Raw genomic sequence first — 14,357 nt, 5'->3', positions numbered from 1 at the left:
TGGCAGCGGGGGGGGGGAGTCATAGAGTTATTTGGCAAAAAGGAACCAAATGCGTCCAGCTCAGAGACCGTTTTAACTGCCCTCCCCTTGGAAGTTCAAATCCTTTTCAACTCTGCATACCTCCGCTTGGCACGGAGCGAAAGAAGTTCAACATGCGGAACGTTCTTTGGCCCCAAAGGCAATTCCTAACTGTTGCGACGTGAACCAAGTGACCATTGGATGGCAGCATGGACCAGAGAAACAAGCTTTTTTTTACAAAGGTACACAATGTTACTTTATCAGCTTCCAGAGCAAGCAGCTCCAAACCGGGAGGAGGCATCACAGCGATGGGTGGCGGTGCACCGCGCGCACACGAACACCGCGAAGCGTGGGCCTCACTTGTGCCAGTGGTGGTGTCGTATCGATTCGATCACTTCGCCGAAGTTCGGCGAGCGTTATTTTTGTACAACTGAACCTTATGGCGGTACCCCGGCTCTCGCATAATGTCCGTGATGCAGTCATTTTTAGGCTGTCGACGGTCGGCGATGCGGCAATCGACTCATCTCGACGAGACGTGCACGATGGTGCGTGTGAACGTTCAGGGTTTCAGCGCAATCGTCCTCGCTGCATTTCGACATCGCTGAGTAGCACCGATTTCGGATTGATTGGTACCCCCAGTCACGGAGTTAAGTACACCCCTGGAAAAAAAAGTGTCCCAGAAATGAAATATTTAATTGCCTCGGACATTTTGTATTATTTGGAACCTCCATAAGGAACAACTTAGCTTTGGTTACATCATGGCAAATTGAGAAGAGGGGAAAACTTTTTTTAAACGAATGATGAGTTAAGTATAAAAGACTAGTTCCTTGTTTGTAGCGCTTTATTTGAACTGTACTTGTCAATAAAACTGCAGGAGGAAGGGGATTTGGTGCACTCGCATGCGCGTCCATTTTTTAAATCCTTTATATTAAGTTCACTTGCTTACGACCGTGCAAATCTTTCGGTCGTTTTTTAACTCACTTCCCTTGATCCAATCGAGCTGACAATTTCCACACAGACTCGTTGTGCGTGACAATGTTTGTGACATTTTTTTTCCAAAATTTTACACTTTTTAGGACAAAAATATATTTAATTACCAATTGCTTAATGGTGCAATGCAATCATCTGACCCATAGGTGGCAGCCATCTCAAGCCAGAGGACGAGAGGACTCGAGCCGCCACGCATATAAAGGATTTATAGTGAAAAACTTTGTTTTACGGGTTATACTTGTTTTAAATCCTTTATATTAAGTTCGCTTGCTTACGACCGTGCAAATCTTTCGGTCGTTTTTTAACCCACTTCCCGTGATCCAATCGAGCTGACATTTTGCACACAGACTCGTTGTGCGTGACAATTTATTTTCGTGAAAAATTTTTTCCTACATTTTACACTTTATAGGAATTATTTTTTATATTTAATTACCAATTGCTTAATGGTGGCAGACAATCATCTGACCCATAGGTGGCAGCCATCTCAAGCCAGAGGACGAGAGGACTCTAGCCGCCCGTTTCAAATACCAATGTGATAAAAATGAAACTCCTACTCAAGAAAAACAGAAATGAATAATAAAATAAAACCGATGCCACGCATATAAAGGATTTATAGTGAAAAACTTTGTTTTTACGGGTTAATATTTTTGAGTTTGCGTGGGTGACGGCAGTGGTTTGTGCTCTGCTATTGGAACCTGGTGACTCGAGTTCTACTCTTGGCCGTGAATCACGCCGGCAGTGAATTTGACACCATATTCTCCGGATTGTTCAGGCACACCTTACATTTTGGGGTATTTTTCATGAAGTCTTTTATAATCGGGAGAAAGTCTGGCAATACGGGCGATCTTTAATAAGAATTCAATTTTCCATAAATATGCTAAATTCCTCTGATATGCAAATTCCTTTGTCAAGGCACCCTTCCCCCCCTAACCCAGCTTAAATATACACTGCCAAGCTTGGTGTTCATTCAGACGCTGTCTTTCCGACAGACCTGTTCTTCACCCGAGGACGGCTGCTTGCCTTGTGGCCCGAAACGTCGTGAGAATTGTATTTTATTTTATTATTTCCCTTCTACGTGACTTTACCGAAATAACCAAGAAGATGAATTCCAACGGCGTATGCGTGTGCTCATTGAGCGAGAAGCGGTATTTATTTGGAGCGTGCTGCTTTAAAATCGGTCTTCTGGAGGATGAGCCTGTTTTTGGGTGAAGCAGAGAAAGCTGCTCAAATCTGTCGGGCATGGCGTGGGCTTGTTGGCAAGATTGTTCCTGGACGATTGTTCTGCATGGCTGGTGGTGTCGCCTGTCCGCTCCGTGTGGTGGTCGCATACCGCTGTGGAGAACCGTCTTCCGGAAAATTGTGAACAACGCTGGAACGCGCCGAAAGCTCACGTTCATTGACAAGAACCGGACCGACATGGCATCCGAGCGGTATACACAAGGGCTGAACGTTTTGGGGAAAATATCTGCGATTTTTCTGACATTGCGATTTGATTTGCGATAAAAAAAATTAAACTGAAGCTTCAGTTCAATATTCACTGTGTAATAGATTTAAAACGTGAAGCATTACCACATGATACCATCAAAATATGAACTGCTCTATATGCTAATGCAAGGATGAGCACTTAAAAGATATGAATTGCTTCCAAAATGTATTTAAAATGTTCTAATCGAAATAGAACAATCAAACATAGAACAATTGTTAAGTTAAATAAAGTTATAAGAAAAAATAAAACGATTCCAATAAAGTAATAGGACTTTTTAAATCGCTAAAAATCGCAGCCTTTGTGATTTGCTAATCGCATTGTTTCAAATTGCAATTTGAAATCGATTTAATCGTTCAGCCCCAGTATACACCGGGTCTCCGAAAGCCATCCATTGAATTTCAAATGGTGATTGCTACAAAAACCATGTCTAAATTAGCTCTAGCCGCCTGTAATAAGTTGTCACGTGTGACCCACCCCCACTTTTAAATCCCTTCCCTCACCACCTCTGAAAAGGCACGCTCACTTCTGTGTGCTCCCCTCTTCCCCGACAATTTGGCCCAGTCATATGGTCTTTCGTTTTTCTATAAGTACCCATTGATCCCTCGCATTCATTTTTATTCCAACCGTTAAATCCTTGACCTCGCTCCCTCTCTTCCCATGCCGTGCCCATAGGTAAAGAGTTGCATGTCCGTGCAAATAACTGAACCAGGCCTGGTGCGGTGTGCAAACAGCTGGGAAGACATCTTGGTTCTTTTGGTAAAGTCACGTAGAAGGGAAATAATAAAATAAAATAAATAAAACATAACGCTGTCTTTCAGAAAGACAGCGTCATTCAGAAGCTGTCTTTCCGACAGACCTGTTCTTCACCTGAGGACGGCTGCTTGCGTTGTGGCTGAAACGTGAGAATTATTGTATTGTTTTATTTTATTATTTCACCTTCTACGTGACTTTACCAAAAGAAACGTCGTTATTTTATTATGTTTTATTTGTATTATTTCCCTTCTACGTGACTTTACCGAAAGAACCAAGAAGATGAATCCCTGCAGTCACGAAAGCCTTAAATCGAAATTTAGCTGGGAAGACGTTGGGAACCAGGCGTTGTGAACGCCACACCACCCTACTGTTTGCCGTGTTGACCTTAATAGGTGCTCGCGAACAGCACTTTCCCTGGCGGTCTGGAAAAACGGGCGATATTTAGTCATTCCAACTCGTACTCTTCAAGAGAGCAACTCGGAGGCTCGAGGAACACACAGGTAAGGGGGAAGGCAGAAGCTACGGAGTCGGCACCAACAATTGCCAAAGGTTTGCGGTCCTCTATATACAAGGGCAATGGTTCGTAACCTGGGGTGCGAGATGTCCTTTCTGGGGGTGCCGGATTCTGTTTAGAAGGTAAATCATCGAAACAAATTGAACACGGGCACGTAAGTACAACTACTTTGTTTGATCAAACCTATCACATTTTTTAAAAATCCAGAACCAAAGGGTGTGAGGCTGCTGTAAAGGTTAAGCACGATGTACTTGTGTGTATTGAGCCAATGAGTTACATGGCGGAAACCCAAGCGTGTGAGAGGCAAGCTTGTAGAGATGGAACAGGCGGAGTCCACATTTTGCTGTACCACAACACTCATGGGAAGGGAGTTTTGTGATCTACAAACCCTCGCTGCCATCTGTGCTGGTGATTACAGGCGTCCGTAGTTGCCCCTACCCACCTTTCAGGCATGGCTGCCAAATGCAGGATTAATCGACAACAACCAATGCTTGTTCCTTTGGCAAAGAGGCATTTATTTACAGCTCTTTGGAAATTATTTACAGTTGCGTGTTTAATCGCCTGCCGATTCGATACATTTTCACGCTTCTGGCTCACGATTCAATACCGGGATCTTGCAATCGGTGTTTTTGTACGGCGTGGTCTGTCCCGTTCAACTGGAGGAGCAAAATGTGATTGCGTAAATCGCGGATAATTATTATTTGGTGTTTTATTAGCAAAATAATCCACTTTAATCTTGAGTTGTATTGTGACATACCGGATTAAATCTAGGGTAGCTGGCCACGTCGGTCGGGGAGAGCGAGTGTCTCACAGTCGGAATATTGTGAGTTTTCATCCGGCTTGGGAACGTGGAATTTACACCACTGCCCAGCTCGGGTTGTAAACATGAGAATGAGCAACACCGCAATGCTTCATTCGCTCGTAGCAGGAATTCACTTTAGATGGAATGAACTCGGCAGATTAAAACTTGCGAGATGTACAACGGAGATGAAGTGCTCGTATCGAATTGTGACCCCCCCCCCCTTTTCGCGTGTTCATGCTTCACGAGACCGCGAGTGCGACGGCGACGGTTTGGGGGAAGCCTTCATCTAGTCGTGGATAGATCACGCACTTCCCATTTAGCACGGTTGGCTATGTACGGTGCGAAAGAAGTTCAACGCACGAAACGACGACAAAAGTATTGGCCAGGTCACGCTTTCCCCCAAATCCGGCGGACGATTATCTTAGGTGGTGGGGTGATATTGTTGCCTCTTCGCCACTCCACTGTGCGGGCTGCTCTGTCCTTAAACGGCCGCGGCGTGTGGGATCAGTGCGTGGGGTACAGCCGCCCCATCGTGGCTCTCCAGGCCCGCACCAGCATCCTCACCAGGGCCGAAGTGGGGCGCAGGGCGGCAGGTGATGCTGCGACGGAAAAACCGGAACGCTCGAAATTATAACCAACGTCTCCCGTTGCAGACGTGACGTTAAGGGGGTTAAGGGATTGTGTTTATCATTGGGCTGTTGGGGAATGCTTTGGTACCGGTGCAATGCGTCTCGTCTCGACGCATCCGTCGCCCTGTGGCAGTCGGGCCAGGTGACTCGGTGAGCGGTAAGGTTGCGAATTCAAATCCTGGTCAAGGAGTTCGCTCGACACATCATCCCTCCGGGGGCCAATAAAATATTTACCACTTTGTGGGGACGTCAACAGTGGTCCTATGGATCAGAGGTCGCAAACGGGTTTTAATTCCTTACCCGTACCCGGCCGCACCATTGTTGAAAACGGGTACCTGATACCCGTACCCTACCCGATACCCGGCTATCCGTACCCGGCCGGGTATCGGGTAGGGTACGGGTAACCGATTGCGACCTCTGGGATGAAGCCATGTTGCAGGCGCGGGTGGGTTGATTCTAGGAACTTGAATTGTGAGAAGAGACAAGACGTTGGGAAATGAGTGACAAACGGTTACTCACCAGTGACTCACCGCCTACTCGTACCCGGCCGCACCAGGGTCGCAAACGGCTACCCGTACCCGGCCGGGTACGGGTAGCCGGGTATCGGGTAGGGTACGGGTATCGGGTAGGGTACGGGTATCGGGTACCCGGTTGCGACCTCTGCTATGGATAGACTGGCACCTACCATAGCAATGTTGAGTTTCCACAATTGACTTAGGCCTGTTGAGAGATGAGCACAACTTCATTGCTTATTTGATCAGAAAATTCACTTTTAGGTTAGCACTGGTGGCCTTTACTGCGGCCCACGACAATATAAAAATGTGAAAACAATCGTCATCGTGCTGCTGTCAAACCCCAATGGTTTCAATTGTATGGCGGCCCTCACACTGACGATGTCTTATTGGCGAAAGTGGCCCCCCCTCTGAAAATGAGTGAAGAACACTGGCCTAGGGGATCCCCAGTGGCAAGCAGCCCTACTGCATATGGGAATGGTTTTTCATTCGGAGGCAATGTTACTCAGTGGCTTTGAAACGCGGGCTCGACTGCCCCCTGAAGCCTGTGTTGGGACAGTTAAAATCCTCACCGGGGTCGAGTTGGAAGAGCAGCATGGAGAGGAGGAAGAGGAAGAGGGCGGCTTGGCGAACGGGGGCTCCGGCCACCGACATCACGGCCAAAAGGGTCCGGCACACGCGGCCCCAACGCTCGTTACCGGGTCTGCTGCTGCTAATGCTGCTGCTGCTGCTAATGCCATCGCCTGGAACAACACCGCCAAAGTTATTAACATTTACAGCTGCTGTCCGTCACCGAGTGGCGGTGAACGTCACCACGGCGCTTGTGCCGGGCTAGGTGGACTTTGAGGCCACGCGAAGTGTCGAAAGGCCCGTTGGCAGGCGGTCACAGAACAGACCCAGGCAGCATGGGTTGACTGACTGAGATGGCTGGCAGATGCACCAACTGTACTTCCCACTGTGCCAACTCTGTTATCTGCCCGGCGCGCCGCTCGTTGTTGTGTCACTCCTGTGCCCTCCGTTGTTGCTGGAGGGCCACTGCCTCCAACTCCCCAGCAGCAGCGTCCTTGACGAACCTCCACAAAGGCCGACCTTGACACCCGCTGGTACCGGTAATCATCGGCAAGTCCCAATTATGAACACACCGCCACCAACATCATCGCACCTCGATGACCCCACCATCACTACTGCCGCCACCACCACCACGACACCTCGAGTGCCGAGGGTGTCGTAATCTCGCTGCGAGCAGCAAACAAGCAAGAGTCGCGCTCCATTCCATCGGTTGTGGCATGGCGGCCGACGACGAGGCACGATGAACGTCTTCCACTCCTTGATTTGTGTGGTCACTGCAATCGCATCCTCTAGGCCAGGTATGGGGGAAACCTTTTCCTGAGCGAGAGCAGAATCGGACCTTCGGTGGGCCCCACTGGTCCTGAGTGCCCCGCGCCACCACCTCTACCACCACCAAACCGCACTGATCGGCGTCAAGTACGGTCAAACAATCCCCACGACCGCCAACATCGGAGACCATCCAGCGGTGGATTGATAAAGAGCTGTGCACAATAATACTGGTAGGAACCTCCTGGTTACACCAGCCCACATGGGATTATTGTGTCCGTCATGCAGGGAGGGGCTGGCTAGGGAGGGAGGGGAGGGTGGGGAGGGAGGGGCTGAGTGGGGAGGGAGGGAGGGAAGGGTGGGGAGGGGCTGGGTGGGGAGGGTGGGGTTGGGTGGGGAGGGTGGGGCTGGGTGGGGTGGGGAGGGGCTGGGTGGGGAGGGTGAGGAGGGGCTGGGTGGGAAGGGTGGGGCTGGGTGGGGAGGGGGTGGGGCTGGGTGGGGAGGGGCTGGTCACCCCGTGGTGCCCTTATAAAACTCAACGTTTAACCTACTCACGCCGGCTTGTGCCCGCCCTCACAGTCGGGCATATTTGCGGAATACACCACGCCGCCGTTGACCCTGGCCATTGACTGAGCAACCCAACGTTCCTACCAGCTCCCTCCGCGGGAATGTGTTACCTGTTTTACCTCGGCAGCAATAATATAATGGTCTATCCCGATTGAAATCGACTTGACGGTGAAGCATAACTCTGCACTGTTGTGGGAAGGTGAGCTGGTACCATTTGTCTGGGCGGGCAGTGGTGGCTGCTGCTGGTCACATGGCTCCTGTTTGGGCATAGAAGCCGCCCTCTCTCTTGCTTCCTGCAGCAAGACCTGGGCCCGGTCTCCCCGCCAGCTCTCCCACACCTCGGTCATGCTGCAAGCGCACATGCAGACACACGCACACACACCAACCATAACAAACACACACAGGCGTACAGACCTTTACATGCATACGATGAGACATGCATAAACGCATGCAGATCAACGCATACACGCAGATCATCGTCACGATCTATGGGCAGGTAGCCCGTAGGTGTCCAATGCACATTTCGTCATTTGTTTCTACTTTCCTCTCTGTCTTGTGCCAACATGCTCAAGTAGTGACCACATCTTTCTGGCACCGATCTCTTATGATGTCGTCGTCAAGCCGTTCTCTGCGAGGTCTTCCTCCTCTCTTTCCTGTTTCCTTCCATTTTTTCCCCGAACAACACGCTTTTAAAATGTCCTGTTGTCCATCCTACATATTTGTCCAACCGTTGCAGATACGAAGGCAAAAGATCCCCCGTATGGCCGTTAACAGACTGGTTGGGCATGATCTGTTAACCGTCAACTATTAAGGCCACCATGGCACCACGCCCGGACGCCTTTGTCTCCCCAGTGGTGATCTTTACACATCGCACCAGGTATGCGCTTAAGACCGAGCCGACCCAAGGGATGCCCCCGACTGGCTTAGATATTTGTGACCGTCGTTGCAGTGAGCGGGAATGGAACCCAGCTCGCCAGGCGCGGAGCGCAGTAAACTAACCACTGGCCCACCAATCCCCACAGCACGTAGATACAAAGACATACACCACACCATGTACACATAGCAAGCATGCCACAAACACAGAAGCATTAGTTTTAACTTAATTCTACTAAATTTCTGCTGCAGTTTTCTTGCCGTGCGACGGACTCTGGGCAGCAGGGCACCTCCGATCAGCACGGTTGGCTACGTACGGTGCGAAAGAAGTTCAACACAGTTTGTTGTCCTTCCCCCGCACCTCCGATTAGCACGGTTGGCTACGTACGGTGCGAAAGACGTTCAACATACGTGCATACACGAAACGTGCCCCTCGAGTTAAAAATAGAGATGTCAATCAAAGTCACGTCCAGGGTAGCCTCGCAACATCCAACGTCATTCACGGGCCGTTCTCTCTCGCACGCAGCGTTGCGCGCTGGCTCGCCGCCACAGTTTTCCCGAATCGGCTCACCTGCTTAAAAGCCCCTCCGCCTCTCCCCACCGCCGCAGGGGAAGCAGCACGTACATCAGGTGAAGCTCCGCCACGAGGGCCGACCCATCCTGCGTCTGGTCTACGCAACATTCCAAAGACAAGACTGTGATGATAGCGTTCTATGGGAGACGGAGCCTTCTGGCTCCGTCTCCCATAGGTCGCAAACGGGTTTTGATTCCTTACCCGTACCCGGCCGCACCAGGGTCCGTACCCTACCCGAAATGAGTGACAAACGGTTACTCACCAGTGACTCACGGCCTACCCGTACCCGGCCGCACCAGGGTCGCAAACGGGTACCCGTACCCAGCCGGGTAAGGGTAGCCAGGTATCGGGTAGGGTACGGGTATCGGGTAGGGTACGGGTATCGGGTAGGGTACGGGTATCGGGTAGGGTACGGGTATCGGGTAGGGTACGGGTATCGGGTAGGGTACGGGTATCGGGTAGGGTACGGGTATCGGGTAGGGTACGGGTATCGGGTAGGGTACGGGTATCGGGTAGGGTACGGGTATCGGGTAGGGTACGGGTATCGGGTAGGGTACGGGTATCGGGTAGGGTACGGGTATCGGGTAGGGTACGGGTATCGGGTAGGGTACGGGTATCGGGTAGGGTACGGGTATCGGGTAGGGTACGGGTATCGGGTAGGGTACGGGTATCGGGTAGGGTACGGGTATCGGGTAGGGTACGGGTATCGGGTAGGGTACGGGTATCGGGTAGGGTACGGGTATCGGGTAGGGTACGGGTATCGGGTAGGGTACGGGTATCGGGTAGGGTACGGGTATCGGGTAGGGTACGGTATCGGGTAGGGTACGGGTATCGGGTAGGGTACGGTATCGGGTAGGGTACGGGTATCGGGTAGGGTACGGGTATCGGGTAGGGTACGGGTATCGGGTAGGGTACGGGTATCGGGTAGGGTACGGGTATCGGGTAGGGTACGGGTATCGGGTAGGGTACGGGTATCGGTAGGGTACGGGTATCGGTAGGGTACGGGTATCGGATCGGGAGGGTACGGGTATCGGGTAGGGTACGGGTATCGGGTAGGGTAGGGTATCGGGTAGGGTACGGTATCGGGTAGGTACGGGTATCGGGTAGGGTACGGGTATCGGGTAGGGTACGGGTATCGGGTAGGGTACGGGTATCGGGTAGGGTACGGGTATCGGGTAGGGTACGGGTATCGGGTAGGGTACGGGTACGGGTAGGGTACGGGTATCGGGTAGGGTACGGGTATCGGGTAGGGTACGGGTATCGGGTACCCGGTTGCGACCTCTGTTCTGCAGCCAGGGCTCCCGGGATTGTGGAATCCCCTTCCTTGGGCCATTTGAGATTTCCGAGTACCTGTCACTTTTTAAATCACGTCTTAAAACTCACCTATTTGGACAGGCTTTATCCGTAACGTGAGATGTAAAAAGTATAACCCGTAAAAACAAAGTTTTTCACTATAAATCCTTTATATGCGTGGCGGCTAGAGTCCTCTCGTCCTCTGGCTTGAGATGGCTGCCACCTATGGGTCACATGATTGTCTGCAGTATTAAACAATTGGTAATTAAATATTTAATTTGTTTTCCCTAAACAGTGTAAAATTTTTGAAAAAAAAATTCATGAACATCAGTTGTCTCGCACAACGAGTCTGTGTGCAAAATGTCAGCTCGATTGGATCACGGGAAGTGGGTTAAAAAACGACCGAAAGGTTTGCACGGTTGTAAGCAAGCACGCAAGCGAACTTAATATAAAGGATTCGAAAAGCAATTCTGTTGTCTGATTGGATTACTCTGCAATTATTATTAGTTGCTTTTATCAGTTATTAATTTAATTTGCATTTCGAGAGTAGTCATTGATATTGCTATTATCAGCTTTCTACTTCGCTTAGAATCTATCTATATTTGTGAGTATAGTTTTTTGATTGGTCCACACCCTAGACAGCTTCCAACTTCTAGGGCAGTGCATACATTATCAGAGTTATGTTTTTTGTTTGCATTATGACTGCAGGTATTGTGGTCAATGCAAACATGACTCCTCGTAAAAAAGGTGTCAGTTTTGTTGCCAGATAAAAGGGTAAAAAAACAATTATATTTTTTACTGGCAAATGAGGTTCCAATGGTGTAAAATATAGATTGTTATCATTATCCTCGCCTTCTCCCATCGGGGTTGCCCTGTGGCCGCCGCCATCTGCCGTGGGGTCCGGTGTGGCTCGCCGGGGGGCGACGCGCTCGTGTAGCCAGGCCCGCGCCACGTCCAGCACCATCTCGGGCTTCCCCACCCGGCTCATGAGCAGGATGCTGGAGGGTGGCCGGAGTTAGGAAAGGGTGGTGGTGGTGGGAGGGAAAGAAAAACGATAAGTGTGAGTGAGTAGGATGATGAGATCTTCCACGGTATAGCAAGTACAGGGTAAATCTTGACTTAAAGCTTTCGTGACTGCAGGAATTCATATTCTTCTTGGTTATTTCGGTAAAGTCACGTAGAATGGAAATAATAAAAATAAAACATAATAAAATAATTCTCACGACGTTTCGGCCACAACGCAAGCAGCAATCCTCAGGTGAAGAACAGGTCTGTCGAGAAGACAGAGTCTGACTGAGTCAGAAAGAACCAAGAAGATGAATCCCTGCAGTCACGAAAGCTTTAAATCGAAAGGAATTCATATTCTTTGGGACTTTCGGTAAAGTCAAGTAGATAGCACACGGTGTGAGGGCGGGAAGGTGATGCGTTCCAGAGTTGAACAGCACATTGTGTGAAGGTGGAAGGTGGTGATGAGTTCCGTGGTTGAGCGGCACAGGGTACCAAGCTGAACGGTTATGCGTTCCAGAGTTGAGCAGCGTGGGTGTTTCCTCATTTGTGGGTTGCGGGTGAGGACTCTGGTCACGACATTTGGACATCAGGGCTTTGACGGCGCCCAATGTTACGAAGGTGCGGATAAGCGTCTCGAGACGGATGGAGAGGCGAGAGAGTTGCATTCGTTGAGTCGGGGTGTGAGGCGGAAGGCACGATCAAGCGTCTCCGCAAACAGTCGGGGCAAGCTACTGGCGGATGCGGGAGACGTCGCGCAGACACGGGCTCCTCCCGAAAGCTGTTAGCGCCTCGCTGCTCACCACAGCTGGAGCACCTGCGCCGGCAGGTTCCCCGCTGACCCGTACTGCGCCAGCACCCAGGGCAGCACCTCGGCCCAGCGCTCCATCTCCGCCAGGGCCTGCACGCCCAGGGCACAGAGCGCGGCGCGGGGCCTGCGCCGACCGGCACCAACCGCGGCACAGCGAGCGCCGGTTACAATCGTCATTGTTCGTTGCGCTGGTAGTAATTCATGGCAAGCGCTATTGACGGTGTAAATTCACTCTTTGGTTTTTTCGGTAAAGTCACGTATACAGAGAAAATTATAAATTAAATAATAGCATACTGTATGCTATTATTTAAAGTGAAAATAATAAATTAAATAATAGCATACTGTATGCTATTATTTATTTTATGTTTTCCTCTTTAAATGCTATTATTTAATTTATTTATTTATCTTTATACGTGACTTTACCGAAAGAACCAAAGAGTAATTCCTGCAGTCACGAAAGCTCCAAATTAAGTTTGGTGTAAATTCAGTCAACTGCGCTGCTGCAACTGTTATAACTGGACACATTCGTCAACAACACTTGCCATAAAAAGGCGAGACACCTACGACTCAGCGGGGCTCTCCTAGGTATGTAAATATTTATCGTTCAAAACTGTGGGGTCACGGTGGCTATGAGATGTTAACTACCTCGCCTGGTATACAGGATGTCGTGGGTTTGAACCCGACCCTGAACGCCTGAATATTTGGAATTTGTCTATTATGATCATCATCACGGTGGCTATGAGATGTCGCTTCTGAACAAAAATATCTATACGTTATAGCGCAGTGGGCCTTACCTGATAAAATACAAAAAAAATAGTTATATATAGTCTTAAACCCTGGGCCGGTTTCGACATTCATAGTCAAGTCGGATTTAAATTCCAAATATTCAAATATGCTCAAAATGCCCCCTCCCCCCCCCAATACATTGCTATAAAATATATTTCTGTTTATATGATTGTGGTTATGCTTGTACTTTATTAATCCCTAATCTCTGCCATTAGTTACAATGACACAAGAAAAGGTAAAAAAAAAACATAGAAATGTAACACAATACACTATTGGACATTATTGTAAAAAATAAAATAAAAACATAGCAATGTAATAGAATACACTATTAGACATTGTAAAAAATAAAACCAAAGCAATGTAAACACAATACACTATTAGACGTTATTGTAAAAAATAAAATTAAAATAAGAAAACCCGAGCAATGTAATACAATATACTATTAGACATTGTTGTAAAAAAAAAAGAAAACCCCAGCAATATAATACAATACACTATTAGACATTATTGTAAAAAAAATAAGAAAACCATAGCAATGTAACACAATACACTATTAGACATTATTGTAAAAAAAGAAATAAAAATAAAAAAAACCCGAGCAATGTAACACAATACACTATAAGACATTATTGTAAAAAAATTAAAAAATTAAATTTGACCCCCCCCCACCCCCCCCATGTTGACTCCAAGGCTACATCCTTGCGCCAACAACAGCAGCAGCAGCAGCGAGGTCCGCCTCGTGTTGCCGGCGAGAGAAGAGATCCGTGCAGACCGTCTCACCCACAGCAGCCTCCTCCTGCTCCATCTCCCCTCGCGTTCTCCTCGCACAGCGCCCACAGATCCTCGAATCGCCCCGTCACGAGAAGTCCATTGGCGCGTTCCGCCACCGCCACCGAGACGGCCATGGACGTGGATGACGACGACGACGACGTCCCAGGGAGAAGCTCTCGCTCTGTGCTCTCCCTCTCTGGCTCCCTCTGGCTCCGTGCTCTGCTCCCTCTGGCTCCGTGCTCTGCTCTCTCTCTATGGCTCCGTGCTCTGCCCTCTCTCTCCCTCTGGCTTCGTGCTCTGCTCTCTGGCTCCCTCTGGCTCCGTGCTCTGCTCTATCTCTCTATGGCTCCGTGCTCTGCTCTCTCTCTATGGCTCCGTGCTCTGCTCTCTCTCTATGGCTCCGTGCTCTGCTCTATCTCTCTATGGCTCCGTGCTCTGCTCTCTCTCTATGGCTCCGTGCTCTGCTCTCTCTCTATGGCTCCGTGCTCTGCTCTCTCTCTATGGCTCCGTGCTCTGCCCTCTCTCTATGGCTCCGTGCTCTGCTCTCTCTCTATGGCTCCGTGCTCTGCTCTCTCTCTATGGCTCCGTGCTCTGCTCTCTCTCTATGGCTCCGTGCTCTGCCCTCTCTCTATGGCTCC

General features: G+C 49.5%; 1 protein-coding gene across 1 annotated transcript; it reads right to left on the bottom strand.

Annotated features, from left to right (window-relative positions):
• Positions 1-4,417: 4,417 nt before the first annotated feature.
• PEX26 (peroxisomal biogenesis factor 26) lies at positions 4,418-14,357 on the bottom strand. Its single transcript, XM_061574546.1, has 7 exons — positions 13,729-14,357; positions 12,155-12,286; positions 11,199-11,344; positions 9,051-9,150; positions 7,818-7,954; positions 6,277-6,447; positions 4,418-5,162 (listed from the first exon to the last, which is right to left on the bottom strand). The coding sequence occupies exons 1-7, from the start codon at positions 13,851-13,853 to the stop codon at positions 5,068-5,070; spliced, it is 906 nt and encodes a 301-aa protein (XP_061430530.1). The 5' UTR covers positions 13,854-14,357; the 3' UTR covers positions 4,418-5,067.

This window comes from Lethenteron reissneri, chromosome 55 (genome assembly GCF_015708825.2).
Source record: "Lethenteron reissneri isolate LAM-NWPU_2019-01 chromosome 55, ASM1570882v1, whole genome shotgun sequence".
Classification (NCBI taxonomy): domain Eukaryota; kingdom Metazoa; phylum Chordata; class Hyperoartia; order Petromyzontiformes; family Petromyzontidae; genus Lethenteron; species Lethenteron reissneri.
The sequence above is the reverse complement of the archived record's forward strand: the minus strand, read 5'-3'. Positions and strand labels throughout refer to the sequence as shown.

Excerpts from the sequence above, each read along its gene's own strand:
- PEX26 (XM_061574546.1), bottom strand. The coding sequence starts at position 13,853 with ATGGCCGTCTCGGTGGCGGTGGCGGAACGCGCCAATGGACTTCTCGTG. Across the intron at positions 9,151-11,198 it reads GGCAACCCCGATGGGAGAAG|ACCAGACGCAGGATGGGTCG; the intron begins GCGAGGATAATG and ends AATGTTGCGTAG. Across the intron at positions 5,163-6,276 it reads GCTCTTCCAACTCGACCCCG|CATCACCTGCCGCCCTGCGC; the intron begins GTGAGGATTTTA and ends TTTCCGTCGCAG.